Genomic DNA, 13,667 nt, shown 5'->3' with positions numbered 1-13,667 from the left:
ATGGGTCTGCGAGATATGATTCCCGCGCTGTACATCCGACTTGGCCGGGACCAGGACGCCTACGATTTCATCAAGTGGTACGCGACCACCGGCAGCGAGTCGGACTATGACTGGGGAGACATGAGCTTGCCGTTTCTCGACACCAAGAACGCGGATGTGTTTGCCCCCCAGCCCTCAAGGGCTCCATTCCGGCAGAGGTCATTGAGAATGATTCGCGGGCAGCTTGTCGGCAACATTGCCGGGGCACGGCCGGACATTCTCCTCGCGCTGCCCGAAGAGACGTCGCAGCTGGTCGACGGGATCAAGAGGCAGATTCAGGCGCTGTATAGGGCCGTTAAGACGTATAATCCGCGCTCTTGGAAGTTGCTCGTCCATGATCCGGGTGCTGGCGTCTTGCGCAGACCCGCCTATGCGTACTCTCCGCGGACGGAGGACGAGGCCTTGCTGATGCTCGGATACAACTACGCCGCGTGGTACGAGACGCCAGGAGCGGTGGACATGCTCAAGAGTTTGGGCAAGTGACGCGGTCATGGTTTGTTGGAGTTAGGTGCAAGGAGAGCGAATTCATTCATGAGTCATGGGCTATGATGTTCTCGTGCTTTGTGGGATACCGAACCTTGGACATGCTTTCAACAGGATTCTTCTATTTACAGACGTTAACATGCCAAAGTTCTGGTAGCAGCGAATGTGACTGAGATATCAGCTAGAGTACCCTCATCAGGTTAAGGCTACCACTTCTGCTTCCATATGTGGCGGCTCAAGGATGAGGCTTGTGTTGCTTGGCAAATTCCGCATCCCCGGATTTTGACAGTCTGCAGCACCAGCGCCCAACGCGGTTATGTGGTGTCTACCAGCTCCATCGTGTGTCAGCTGGGCAACTTACTGCAACGAGACTAGCATGTGGTCTGATATTAGGGAACGAAACAAAACAACGCCGTCAGCACTTAGTTGTGCCTCCACGTGGTCAGCTGGCCGAGCCGTTGTACAAGCTCCGTCGAGGAGATGCTCCCAGAAGCAACAGATGTAAATTTGTTGAAGCGGTAGAGCTATGACTGTCGAAGCGGTGGAAGACGCATGCAGATGCTGTTGGCTGCAGCTGAAGGATTTGGTCAAGCAGAACAGCTCACGCAAAGCTTCCTCGCAAGCTTATTCCCAACATGCGCCTAGACGCAATAAGACTGGCATCTCATCTCCATCTCATCTTCCCGCGCCCAACTATTCATAGCCAGAGCACCAGGCCCCTTACAAACACACAGGTCTGACTACACAAGTGCAGGGTCTAATAATAGTTCGTCCCTTGTGGCTGACGGAGCTTAAGCGGAACTAACCAAGCCGGTGGCGCAGACCCGCACCATCTGTTCCTGGTGCTGACGAAATAAACCACCTTCGTGTTGGGTCCAGTCTCCTCGCGATGGTTTGTCCAACCTCGACCAACAGCCCAATCATGTCTCGCGCAGAAAACAGACTAGAGCGTTCGGAACAGGGCGAGGTTAGGGCTGAGGTGGGTGGATTTTGTAAATGCCCAACCCAACACGACGGGAGCTGCTCGGGTAGGTGGTGAACCGGGAGGCTGTACTCTAGCTTTGCTGTGCGACGATCAAATTTAGACATTCATCTTGAGTGTGGATGAAACATGGATTTCACGATAAATTCGTTGTATAAATACGGTGATCGAGTCCCGTTCAAGTTGTTGTTTTATCATCATCACAACAATCATCACAACATCAACAGCCTCCTCAACCACCACCACCTCCACAACGACCATCTTTACAATATATATATATCAAGCCTACAGTTCGCCCTCATTTTCAATATGCTTTCTTTCAACGTCTTCACTATTCTGGCTGCTGCTGTTGCCTGTGTCGCCGCATTTCCTGCCGGAACTCCCACCGTCGGAAACTCCTTGGGCACACGCACCTTTCTGACCGGCACCACGCACACCATCGTCGTGGGACGTGCAAATTCTCTCATTTTTGACCCGGAAAATGTCGTAGCGGAAATTGGAGATACCATAGAATGGCATTTTCAAGCGAAAAACCACAGTCTTGCTCAGTCAGACTTTGCTCATCCTTGCCAGCCGCTCGCTGATGGAACTGGCTTCTTTGCCGGCTTCAACTTTGTCACCGAGGAAGGCCAGAACCCAAACGTGTACCAAATTACCATCATCGATAACAAGCCCATCTGGTACTATTGCCCTCAGACAAACGGAAACCACTGCCAGGTAAGGCTCTTCCCTGTAGTATTAAAGAGAACCAGGTTACTAATACCAAACAGAAGGGCATGCTCGGCGCGATCAACCAGGATTTCTCTTCAGAGAACGTCCTTTCAAAGCAGAAGGTTATTGCTGCCGGCACGGGAGTCAGCATCGTCCCTCCTGTGATCCAAGGTGGCAGGGTTGGAGGTTTCCAGCGAGCCAACCCCAACCCCCTCAGCGGATTCTAAGCTTCGTCCTTGAGACGCTTTAGCGGCTTTGAAGACCTTTCTTTTAGCATAGATCTGAGTTTCTATCATCTTCTAACGGCAATTGTCCTCCTTTTCATCATATAGAGCGCAATTAGAGTCGGGACTAGCGGGGCGCATTTGAAGATATCAGCATGGAACTACGAAGTACATAGACTAGACTTTCTTTAAACATAATCACATACCGGTATTAACCACTCATAGAGCTTTGAAATGATATGGCTCTCGTGTGTGATTGACGCATTTGGTGTTTTAACGGCATTCCCTCCCTTCTGATCACTCAAAGCCGTTGGCAGGTTACAACCACGGACACGGCCCCATTGCCGTGTTATGGGGCCGACTGTCCATGCCGGAAAATATTCCGCTCCGACTCAGCCTCGGCTCGACGAGGTCCATCCGGCCGCCGCATCCACATATTTCCGATGAAGGTCCCGACGCGTCTCCGGCCTCGGCGTTTGTTTGATTGAGTCTGGCGACCGACCGTTCTGCATTATCGTATCCAAGTTTGGTCGGTCGTGATAGCGACGCGGTTCCCGTTCTAAGTGGTCTTCTTTTCTGCCAAGGCACAGCAGCACTCATCCACCTGCCGTACTCGCTACTTCCGGAACTGCAAGCAGCGCGATAGCCTCACCGAGGCCAGGTGTAACCTCTCTGGACACTGGCCAACGTATTTTTCATCTGTATACGCAAACACATCGCGGCTGTTGAGGCCATGGGCTGCGGCTCCATTGGAACGCCAATCGGCTGGCTGTCGCACGAGGTGGTGAGGCAGGTATTCCCCAACGCCGATGCGGCAAACTCTGGCGGCGGTGCCTGTTTGCAGCGGCTGCGGCACACTCAAGCTCGGATGGCCACATCAGCCGAAATCTCCTCGACGTCGCCTCTCAGGCCTTGCAGGTCCATGTCATGGCGTCGGTAAACGGGGCCCGATTCAACGTCAGCTATGTATTCCAGTCAGAATGGTCATGGTGTGGTCACGAGCAAACAGTGCCCTGCATACCGCTCGCTTCTTCGATCCCGGCCGCTGTTAAAGCGACTTGGCCAAGCATCTTTGGACGTGCCATCCAGAAGACGCCAGGCCTTGCGCAAACGAGGCTGGACGCAAACATCGCATCGAGGCGATGCCATTTCCTCTTCCCCTTGAGGCTGCAGGTTAATCCGCGAGTGTGGGGAGAAGATGTATGGGACTCGGCAGAAAGCACAAGGTAGATAACAAGATGCAGCAAGATGGTAATATTAGGTATATGGTTTAGAAAGAAACTACCACCACCAAGTTGGTCCCTCCTCCTCCTCCTTCTTCTTCTTCTCCTCACCCTTCTCCTCCTCCTCCTCCTTCTTCTTCTCCTCCTCCCTCTTCTTCTCCTCCTCCTCCCTCTTCTCCTCCTCCTTCTGCTCCTCCTTCTCCGCAGCCTTTTGCTGCTGCTCCTCAAACTCCGCTATGATTTGCGGGCCGAAGCCCGCGCGGGCGAGCGCAGACTTCTGCGCGTGGGAGAGGGGGCCCGAACCCCTCTCCCACGCCGGGCGGGCTTGCGGCTTGTCTATTCTAGCTTGTCAGTATCAAGATCCACAAGAGTGCTGTGACAATAGCTTACTGACGCCACGTCCCCGGGCCTCGCGGGCCCTTTTGCGACTGAAATATGCTTCCCGCGCCGCAACATTTCCAGAACCGCCTGGTTCACAATGTCAGTATTGAGCTTCATTCATGGGCGTCAATCTGGGGAATGTGAGTGATGAAACATACCTCCTCGGCCTCGGCCTCGGCGGCCGCCGCCACCACCGCCTCCCCGGCGGGAACCCGCTGTTGCGCTTTGTGGCATCTGATGGACAGGTCTTCGTTAGTGTGATGTTCAAGGAAAGCGGACAATGAATACATACTTTGGAGGGGAAAAACAAGGCCAGGGGCCCAGACGCGTAATGAAGATCTATCGCGAGATCAGCTCATGCGCAAAAGTAAAGCGTGAGAGTACATGACACCTCAAGATGTATACGTACGTGGAGGGACGACGTTGGCCAAAGGCCAAGATGCTGTCTGATGTTCTATCGCAGCGTCAGTCCGTCGCCATGAGTAGAGTGTTGAGCGCGGTATAGGACCGGACAACATGGGTATGTACGTACGAACACAACGGTGGCCGGGGGGCCGGGGCGTAGATGGAGATGTACTATCGCAACGTCAGCGGGCAGTCTCAACAAAGCCCTGGGGAGATGAGCAAACAAGTACTTACGAGAGCAGGGTGATCTTCATGAAAAACTGCAAAGACACTGTCAGCAAACGTGAACTCGAAGGGCGGTAATGCGTATACTTGCAGTCTTCCTTGATCGCGCTGAAGAAAAAAAGAAGAATAGAAGAAAAGCCCACGAGAGGGTGGGAGCAGAAATTCTGACCTACCCACGGGTCTGTCATGCTGAGTCATGCAGATCTACGCTCTTTCCTTGAGCTGTGTTCTTTCCCTCCTCATCTTTCTCTCACCTTCCAGGTTCTCATTACGTAGCCAGCTGGCAACAGGCAGGCGAGTTCTGGCATCTTGGGCATGCTCATCGGGATCTGGACCTCAGTCCATTACGTAGAGACCCTGTGATCTGCAGCTCTCTTACGCAAACGATGAGTTACGCGAACTGTGTGGCCTAATGCCAATCACGAAGTCGTGATGAACCACCTGGATGCTGATGTTATGTGGCTATGAGAGTTGTGTGATACACACGGCTTGCGAACTACCTTACGAAAATACGCAACTACAATTCACCCAGACTACGCAGAGCCTGCAAAGGAGATCCAGCTTGCAATGCCTGTTTTTGCCATATCATTCTTCAACATCAGAATGTCTCGACCGACAAACGAGGCACCATCGCTCGATTGATATCGTGAATTCGTCGCCTTCCCCATACGGTTGGCCGTAGATAAACCTCCGCGAAGATCGCCAGGCACCGAGCCTATTTTGGTTTGAGTGCCCCGCCTGTCAAAACTCAATCGCGCGGGGCTTTTTGCCGCCACTGATGCGAGTACGAAATGCGAACACTCGGCCCCTGGTGCCGAAGCGCATTGCTTGGACTACCATAGGCAGAAAGACGGCTCGTTATGTCTCCCGTGTGCTCTGTCGAGGTTACCACTGATACTCACTCTTCTGGCAAGTCTGGTGGCCGCCGAGCGCGTTGCTGTGGACGAGCAAAGGCGTTGTTCTGTTGTTGAAGGAACTTTCTTGCTTTCTTGTTCCTTTGTGCTGAAGTATGGGCGGTCTCCATGTGAGAAAACACTTGAGGATGGAGAACTGAGCGCTGAAAACATGTCCTGTACGTTTGGGAGCATCTACAGCAGCATCATGGCGACGATTTGTACAGAATATGGCTTGGGGCTATACAACTCATGTTTACCGTCGCACTTCACGCATATAAAGCATCAAATAGCTGCGAAGTCGTCCGAGAAATTTCGCCGGAGTCTATTGACATGCAGGGTAGCATCGCCAATTGGAGCTTTGGTGTAGGTACCAATGTACCTGGAGGCCAGACAACTTGAAGTTCTAGCGGGTCTACCAGTAAAGGCGACGAATGATGAAATTGGTTGCAGACTAACGATACGCTAGCTTCCCGCTGTCAAAAATCGAACCGTGGATCTCAGATACTACTATGATTTTTGTGGGGTGACGGAATTGTTATGTACCTTATTTTCGTTGCTTCCTTTCCCAATTCTTTGATCGCGACGCCGTTGGGTATGATTGCGCATGGTGCGCGCTTTGAAAGGGACGTAAATTTGCCTTATTACCTAGAGAAGACATGGGAAACTGGCTGATACATGCATGTATGTCTGAAAAGCTCGATCTTTGACAGGGAAAAAAATGTGAGTTTGTTCCTCGAGGGAAGCATCACGGAGAGGCACCTCAATTCTCAAACGTACAGGCTAGTCCTGTTCTGGAGAACAGGCACCTCGCAGCGAAGTCGACCCCTGCAACAGCAATTTGATACTGCAATAGGCTGACTTTGCCAGAAATCAACGCTTGGGAGATGTATTGCAATGAGCACAATACTAATCTTCCAACCTCCCCAGCGCTGCCAGGCCTCTTCCATCGTCGAGGTCCTTCAAGTCCTCGCACATCGCATCATTACAGAGTCGGAATCACGATCCTTCTTTCTGTTTAGGACAGCCAGAAATTACATACTTAGAGGCGCTACAGCGGCTACCCGCCGTCATGTTGTTTCTACCTCAGTATCTCTGATCCATCTACCTTTGAGCAGTCTTGGTAGATCTCGCTATCCAGCAGGCCTCTCACGCTCAGTATGCGCCACAAACCAACCAAACCAATCAATGACCCCTGGAGCGATTCAACCATCTCCGAGGTATGCTCTCTTTCTCTCGGGCGCGCTCTCAATCTCCTTTTCAGTTGTGTTACGCTCCCGCCAACGCCCATATTGCTGCTTTTCGGGGAGAGAAGGGGAAAAAAAAGATGAAGAAGAAGAAGATGAAGAAGAAGAGAGGGTATACGAATAAGATAGACTCCAACCTCCTGGAGTCGAGAGCAGAGAGGACCTGGTATGATAACGAACGAATACTCTATGTGATGCCGTAGGGGAAGAAAAAACGGCACGGGCCGACAGCTGGGTTGGCCTCAACCTGACCAAGGCGGGTAGGTATGGAATGTGTCCACCACTCCATTCGACTTCGGATCAGGCGTGAATGGCTGGAATACTCATTCTCGTAGATGAAAGTCAAGAGAGAGTACCATAGCACTTGCAAAGCGGGGAGATGTATTGCCTGCTTCTTCCATGTTCATGGCATTGTATCCGGCCGTAGGGATGGATCGGCCGAATGCGTGAGGAAGACGGTTGTTGTTCTGTTCCTTTGCTGGAGACTCTTGCTTAGGACTGATGTCGGTGGTGTTGATAACAGACTGCCTTCGCTGGAACGTATACGGCGGCATTTGGACAGAATCGCGAGAGGGAAAATGGCCTGGGACTGCTGTCTAAGGGCGTCTCTCATTATCATACTGTGTAAACTTGGTATGTGATACCTTGGACCGGTGACTACCTATGGTAAGAATGTAAGACGATGGACGAAAAGTAGGCCTTCGGTGAGTTATTGGCCGTAGATGCTCAGAAACTGTATAAAAAAAACGAAGAGAGTGGACGATGTGGTGATGATAGCAGCGCGTCAAAGCAGCGGCGGTAGAGGAAGAAGGACGACATCTGGAAAGAGCAGCACCGTCAGCGTCCAGTGTGTCTATCTACTTGGTATAGAAACAAAGACAAGGCATGCCCAACAGGGAGCCGATGGGGAAAGCTGCACGGCAAGAATGGCCGCAGGTGGTGCAACCTTGAAGTTGCTGCTGTGTCCGGTGTCGGTTGTGCCTGTTCCACCATCAAGCCCGTCCGTGGGTCATGGGAGATTTCAAGTCCGATTTACAGCGCTTAGCGACGTGCCTCACGCCCTAAGAGCCCCGAAGAGCACCCGAGAGCGGGCACTGGCTGCACTGAAGCTGCATCCAGGCACGGGCAGCCTCCGGGCTGCAATTGGCCAAAAGTTGCACCTAATCCGGGCTGACTGCCTCTAGGTGGGCACTCAAAGCTGGTGAGCTGTTGGCGTTGAGGAAAACTTGTCGATTCCCAGATCGTACCTAATTGAAAGCGTGGAACAAAGGGAGCCGTGCATTCGCCCCGCCAAGTTCCATCTAGTATAAGTAAGGTATGGTGCACAGTATTGACAGGCCGGAAGCTCTCGTGGGTTAGGTGAGATAAGGTAAAGTACCTAAAGTACGGTGAAGAAAGACCCAGTCGTCTGGATCATTGTGTACCTCTTCTGGAGCTTAAACCGCCAGGTCTTACGCACCACCCCCACTATGCGGCACCGATGAGATACGGGCTACTAGGTAAGTACTGTAGCGGTGAATTTTGAGCGCCAAGCAACGGGTACCTGAAGATCTCCAGCGCTGGCCCGCTTCCCCAGATTTGGCATATGAAACCCCTTCGACGCTGAGTCATCAGTTCAACGACGTGCAGATTTCTGCTCACCCAGACCAGTCAGGCTCAAGTCATCTCCGTCTCTACGTTGGAACATATGAGCAATTATCGGAAGGGTAGACTGGAACTTGCTCGTGGTCCCAGACCCAGTGACACGAATGGCCCATCTACTACTGCTCGAGCGCGGCGGAGCAGTTGGAGAGGAGTGAATTGCGTCTCGGGCTTCGAAGAGCAATATTAGAGGGGTTTCCGGCCATGTGGTGTAGCAGAGGGTTCTGCAGCAACGAGCTTTGACAGAGAATGGGAATTCAGAGAGATCAACTCGTGGGATTGGACCACTGCTTGGGATATCTGCAAAATAGCAGTTGCACGCAGGCCATGCTTGGGTATATGCCATAAGCAGCAGATAGATCCTAGACAGACACCCCGAGCTCACATTTGTCAAATGGCATAGGACCCTGAAAGCTGGTGCCTTTGTTTTGGCTGTCACGTTCAATGACTCAACAAGCTCGTGCATGCTCTGGCTGGGCCGTGGCCTACAGCTCGTTGGGACCCTGGCACATGACCAGAGAACCATACATACGCACGTCTTGGAAAACTCCTCTGCCCCCTCCCTCTAGGAGAATTCCTTCCTCAGCAACATCACATTCTCGAGTGAGTCCCTCGCCCCTCTGTCTTCATGAAGACCATTTCTCGCGATCCACACATTTCTCACGATGATTCCGAGCAACGGCAATATCAACTTCATCTTCTGCTATACCATCCCATCTCCTGCCTCGTTCTACATTATCGCCATGGTCGCCGTCGTCGCCCTCGCAACGTGCATCTGCTAACGAAATATAGTCGTTGTTGTTGTTGTCAAATCCCCAACCAAGTAAGTCTAACACTAAAATCCCCTGAGTGTCCAAGACAGCTAACTCATCATGGCAAGCAGATACTACAACATCCCCGCCAAGTCCAAACTACAAAGTAAGTATCGTCTATTCAAGTAGTCAGAGTATATTGGTATGCTATCAAGTGCTAATACTTGTGAACTATTTAGATGTCTACCAATCTCGAAGCGATCAACAGCCTTGTTGATAGGCTGAACGCTCCTACGGGGTCGCAGCAGGCGGCGCCTGGTGGCCGTGGTGGCCGTGAAGGCCGTGGCCGAGGTGGCGTCCAAGGCCACCGACGAAGTACATTTGTCCTTTAAGAACATTGATGTTCACCCACATGTGCCTTTTACAAAAAGCATACTTGCAGACTGGCCTCCCCGAATCCGTGGCGGCACGATCAATGTGCCCGGCATCCGCGGCCGCGGCCGCGGAGGAGCCCTCTCCCGGCGGGATGCCGGTGTTTTCTGGCCTCCCCCCAGCTCGGGGAGTTGTTTGCAGAGCAGCGACTCTGGCGGCAGCAGGCTCAGCAGCAGCAAAATGAGCAGCAGGAGGCAGCGGTGGTGGAAGAAGAGGGGAGGGAGGAGGAGGTCGTGATGAGAGGAGAGGAAGAGGGGGTGGCGGCGATGAGTGAGAAGGGAGAGGAGGAGAGGGAAGAGGGAGAGTTGGTTGAGGAGGGGGGGAAGAAGAAGGAGGAGAAGCAGTTTGTTTGGTGGTGGTAAATGAGGGAACTCTTTTCTCCCTCTTTATTCTCGTCTTTAATTTTTCTTAATATCATTGATTTTGCTCCGTCTTTCTCCCATACTACGTCCCACATCAGCCCACATCAGTGGTCTGTAGGCCTCATAATCAACAGCCATTCTCTGTCGCCAGAGTCTGCTATTTGCCGTGTTGAACGCCCCAGCTACGCAAGTCTAGAAATTAGGATCGCGTTACCAACGTGGACATAGTATTGTCTATTGCTTTAAAGATGCCAGGGTCGAGGATCTCGCGCCAGATTCCTACAACTACCGACTGGCGATGGGACGCCACCGAATGCTGCTTCACTATTCATGCCCTGGATCCACGTAAGATTCAAGAGGTAGCTGGTTTGTGTTTGCCTACGTGTAATGCCATGGCTATTTGAGTCCGCAGTCTCCGTCTCCATTCTGACACTATATACTTTGTATGAATAGGGGCATCATCGTCCCTCATAGTCACCTTGTATCCATAGACCAAGTGCTTAATATGAGGCCTTGCTACCTATCTAGCCGGCCGATAAGAAAGTGAGCGAGAGCTGATAGCGGAAGAAATGTGAAGCCGGTCATGCATGATTCAGAGTGCCAGCTGGGCGGTGGGCGTTCTGCTGGAATATGAATTTCTGCCGCCAGCTCCTCTTCCGAGATTTCTCTTCCTTTCTTCTTCAACACCATCACCACCACCACCACGCAAGTACCTCATGCCCTGCAGCCGCTTCTGAGGCCCCTTTACTGACCGTTTTTTTTTTCTCGGCAGGTTTTCATGATTAATTTTTTTTTTTCATCCGATATCGTAAGTATTCTCTTACCGTCTGTTCATTCGTCACTGTTGTCTGATGCTGAGATTATTAGAACCAGTCCACGATTGAGATTTCTTTTCCAATCATTCACCCAAAGTAAGTTTACAGCTCACTCATCCGTCTCATGATTAACGACTAGCTGCTAACTACCTAATTAGATGCCTACTGATGAAGAGAGAGCCGCACTGGTAGAGACCATCTACCAGTATTACAACAGACGCCCTGACGGCATCGTCCGCAGCATCGACGACACCAGAGATATCACAAGCAGTATGTTATGTGCTATGAACTCTCGCAGCTGATTTCACTGCTAACAGTTTGGATGAATAGATGTGTGTGGCGGGCGGGGCCCTCGCGGCCGCATCTCCAACAGGCAGTGGGAGATTGTCAGCTGGGCCTTCGAAGAGGCCGGGCTGTGGATCGTAGAGGAATCTCGCGATCCACAGCCACAACAACAGCAGCAGCAGCAACAACAACTGCAGCAGCAGCAGCAACAATTGCAGCAGCAGCAACAACAACTGCAGCAGCAGCAGCCGGCGGTGGAGGCGGAGGAGAAGGTGAAGGAGGAGAAAGAAGAGACAAAGTGGTGGGCGTGATGGGCATGGAGATTTCCGTTATCTAAACGTTTACTTTTTTGGGGGGGGTCACCTTAATATATTTTCGTCTCTGTCTACTGCCTCGTGCGCCCTGACTGTCTGTGAGCCTTGCTCGATGCTGACATCACTAACCTAAAATACGAGGCGTAGTACTGTATTGGTTGGCCCTCACCATCCAGTATGCTCTTGACCAAGCTTACTGACTACATATATGCAACAGCCCGCGCCCAAGCCCATACCCAACAAGCCGAGTCGACCCAGCCTCCCCACATTCTATACTACCAACGTGGAGGTACGCTCTCTTTCTCTCCCTCTCCCTTGAGTCATCCCCACCGTTTCTCTGAATTCTGGTTGTCCCCCGTGGATGCCCTTTGACGATAACCGCTAACATAAATGTCTAGAAGGTAGCGGTGATATGTTCCGATTTCGAGTTGGGCCTGATTCTTATTGGATTGCTGCAATCGGTTCTGGTGGTAACCTCACGGCAAGTGAGGAAGCGCATTTCCTTGGCGCCCTGGAAATGGCTGGGCTCTGGTTCGAGGAATAATGAGGGTTATGTCAGGCAAAAACCAACAAGACATATGAGATGAGAAGAAACAAAATCTAAACAAGATTACCATTTTCATCATCGACGGCAGCTCTCCCATGAGCCAGCACGCCGTCCCATCGGCGCAGCTGTCTGGATACCCCAAGGCCATCACCAACCCGAGCCCGCAGCACAGGGAACATCTCCAGCGCCTAGCCGCACCTCCCGTGCTGGGTCGACAGGCGACGGTAACCGGCTTTGTCGCTGCGCTGGGCGACACGCCGCTCGATTTCGCCCTCGATACCGTTCCCGCCAGGGCCACCAAGCAGCTCTCTGTCGACATCATCAGGGGAGCCAAGCTGACAAACGCAGCAGTCGCCAGGATCGTAATCGTGCTGGTGCCACAGCTGGACTTTGAGGAGTTTGACCCCCAGCAGGAACCAAATCTCCGGGGGCTGCCCGGGCCATAGGCCCCAACAAGAGCAAGTCCACAGTCAACAGGTCCTCCGGGAACTGCGAGGCAGATTTCATCAACATTGTCAGCAATTGGGGTGGGAACCTTCATGACTCCCACATAAGGGACCTTGTACGTAAAGCCGGAGATCGTGCTCACTTCCCTGCGCAGGAGGGATGCGTCGCAGGCCAACTCTGACAGGCCGGTGGTTGGTTGGTCCTTCTTCTTCATCGGCGTGGACAGGCTGGTCCCATCCATCCGGGGTGGCTTCCAGTCTCTCAATCTCACAGGTGAGGAGGGCGTCGAACTTTGCCACTGGAGTGACCTCCATTCTTGGTGTCGGCATTGGCAGCTTTCCTCAGCTTCGATACGTCAGCGAGCCGTTCGTGAAGCACTTCGGCGGCGATGATGGCTGCACTTGCCGCCGGCTTTTCAAGCCTGACCGGCCGGTAGTAGTGCCTGGTGGCCCGGCTGGCTTGGAAGCCGCTCTGGATAAGAACAAGGAGGGCGTGTCTGGCGAGAAAGTCGTCATTAGACCTTTCGAATGCAGAGTCGCTTTTGGACCTGAGACATGGGAGACTACTCGCAGCAGTAGATAACTAAGGTACCTATAGCTAATCTCATTATATCCTCAGCTGATAGGTTTACTTGGAGTCGGGATCGCGAGACAGCACTCAGCGATGGGCCCCAGAAATGACATTTTGGCAAGATAACATGTCCACGTCCTCCAGAGTGCCAGAACTGAACGATTCCAGCAGCTCCACCACATGGGGCACAGAGCTCCGGCCGAGTCGGGGGATAGGGAAGCGGCGGCAGCGGCAGCAGGGGCGGCGGCGGCGGTGGATGTTGATGACAGTGGCCAAAAATCAAGAGCAGCGATGTGGATATGCTCAAACTCAACAAGTGTATTTGTCGTACCAAGAGACTATCAACCCTGAAGACCCTGAATCATTGAGACATCCTCCTCAGGGCCAGGGTCTAGACGCAAAGCCAGCGTGGTGGTGGTGTCGGGGGTGCCGGGGGCTGTCATCATGTCAGTCTTTGAGATCGACGTCGCTCATGCTGAGAATGACTTACCGGCAGCAAACCGTCTGCATAAGACATTACCGTGTCGGCACGGTGCCAGGGCGCGTGGGAAGGGGGGGCCTTCAGCCGCTCATAATGATTCTTGCCTTCCAAAGCGCTCTTCCCAAGAGCCCTCGACGCATGGAAGCTCCTCCTCCCCGCCACGAAACCACCGCGATCAATCCCGTCGCAGCATCGCAAAAGGCGACAT

General features: G+C 52.6%; 6 protein-coding genes across 6 annotated transcripts; 5 read left to right on the top strand and 1 right to left on the bottom strand.

Annotated features, from left to right (window-relative positions):
* Nucleotides 1-522, top strand: CCMA1212_008481 (uncharacterized protein; the record flags this gene model as incomplete). Its single annotated transcript, XM_073705613.1, has 1 exon — nt 1-522. One exon carries the CDS (start codon nt 1-3, stop codon nt 520-522), a length of 522 nt encoding a protein of 173 aa, XP_073555989.1.
* A 1,291-nt stretch (nt 523-1,813) lies between these two features.
* Nucleotides 1,814-2,442, top strand: CCMA1212_008480 (uncharacterized protein; the record flags this gene model as incomplete). Its single annotated transcript, XM_073705612.1, has 2 exons — nt 1,814-2,221; nt 2,275-2,442. 2 exons carry the CDS (start codon nt 1,814-1,816, stop codon nt 2,440-2,442), a joined length of 576 nt encoding a protein of 191 aa, XP_073555988.1.
* An 855-nt stretch (nt 2,443-3,297) lies between these two features.
* CCMA1212_008479 (uncharacterized protein) lies at nt 3,298-4,981 on the bottom strand (the record flags this gene model as incomplete). Its single annotated transcript, XM_073705611.1, has 9 exons — nt 3,298-3,401; nt 3,461-3,606; nt 3,725-3,998; nt 4,053-4,130; nt 4,202-4,277; nt 4,336-4,382; nt 4,453-4,619; nt 4,683-4,708; nt 4,928-4,981. The coding sequence occupies 9 exons, from the start codon at nt 4,979-4,981 to the stop codon at nt 3,298-3,300; spliced, it is 972 nt and encodes a 323-aa protein (XP_073555786.1).
* A 3,800-nt stretch (nt 4,982-8,781) lies between these two features.
* On the top strand, nt 8,782-10,000 carry CCMA1212_008478 (uncharacterized protein; the record flags this gene model as incomplete). Its single annotated transcript, XM_073705610.1, has 5 exons — nt 8,782-8,789; nt 9,089-9,223; nt 9,512-9,620; nt 9,649-9,738; nt 9,761-10,000. The coding sequence occupies 5 exons, from the start codon at nt 8,782-8,784 to the stop codon at nt 9,998-10,000; spliced, it is 582 nt and encodes a 193-aa protein (XP_073555787.1).
* Nucleotides 10,001-11,147: 1,147 nt separating this feature from the next.
* CCMA1212_008477 (uncharacterized protein) lies at nt 11,148-11,411 on the top strand (the record flags this gene model as incomplete). The annotated part of the gene is made up of 1 exon (XM_073705609.1): nt 11,148-11,411. A coding segment is annotated over one exon (264 nt), but the record flags the coding sequence as incomplete, so codon positions are not given.
* A 180-nt stretch (nt 11,412-11,591) lies between these two features.
* CCMA1212_008476 (uncharacterized protein) lies at nt 11,592-12,990 on the top strand (the record flags this gene model as incomplete). Its single annotated transcript, XM_073705608.1, has 5 exons — nt 11,592-11,703; nt 11,813-11,945; nt 12,050-12,358; nt 12,563-12,599; nt 12,682-12,990. 5 exons carry the CDS (start codon nt 11,592-11,594, stop codon nt 12,988-12,990), a joined length of 900 nt encoding a protein of 299 aa, XP_073555795.1.
* Between the last annotated feature and the right edge of the window lie 677 nt (nt 12,991-13,667).

The sequence above is a fragment of the Trichoderma ghanense genome (genome assembly GCF_004382785.1).
Source record: "Trichoderma ghanense strain CCMA-1212 chromosome Unknown scaffold_12, whole genome shotgun sequence".
NCBI lineage: Eukaryota > Fungi > Ascomycota > Sordariomycetes > Hypocreales > Hypocreaceae > Trichoderma > Trichoderma ghanense.
Note: the sequence above shows the minus strand (reverse complement) of the source record. Positions and strands in the feature narration are given on the sequence as shown.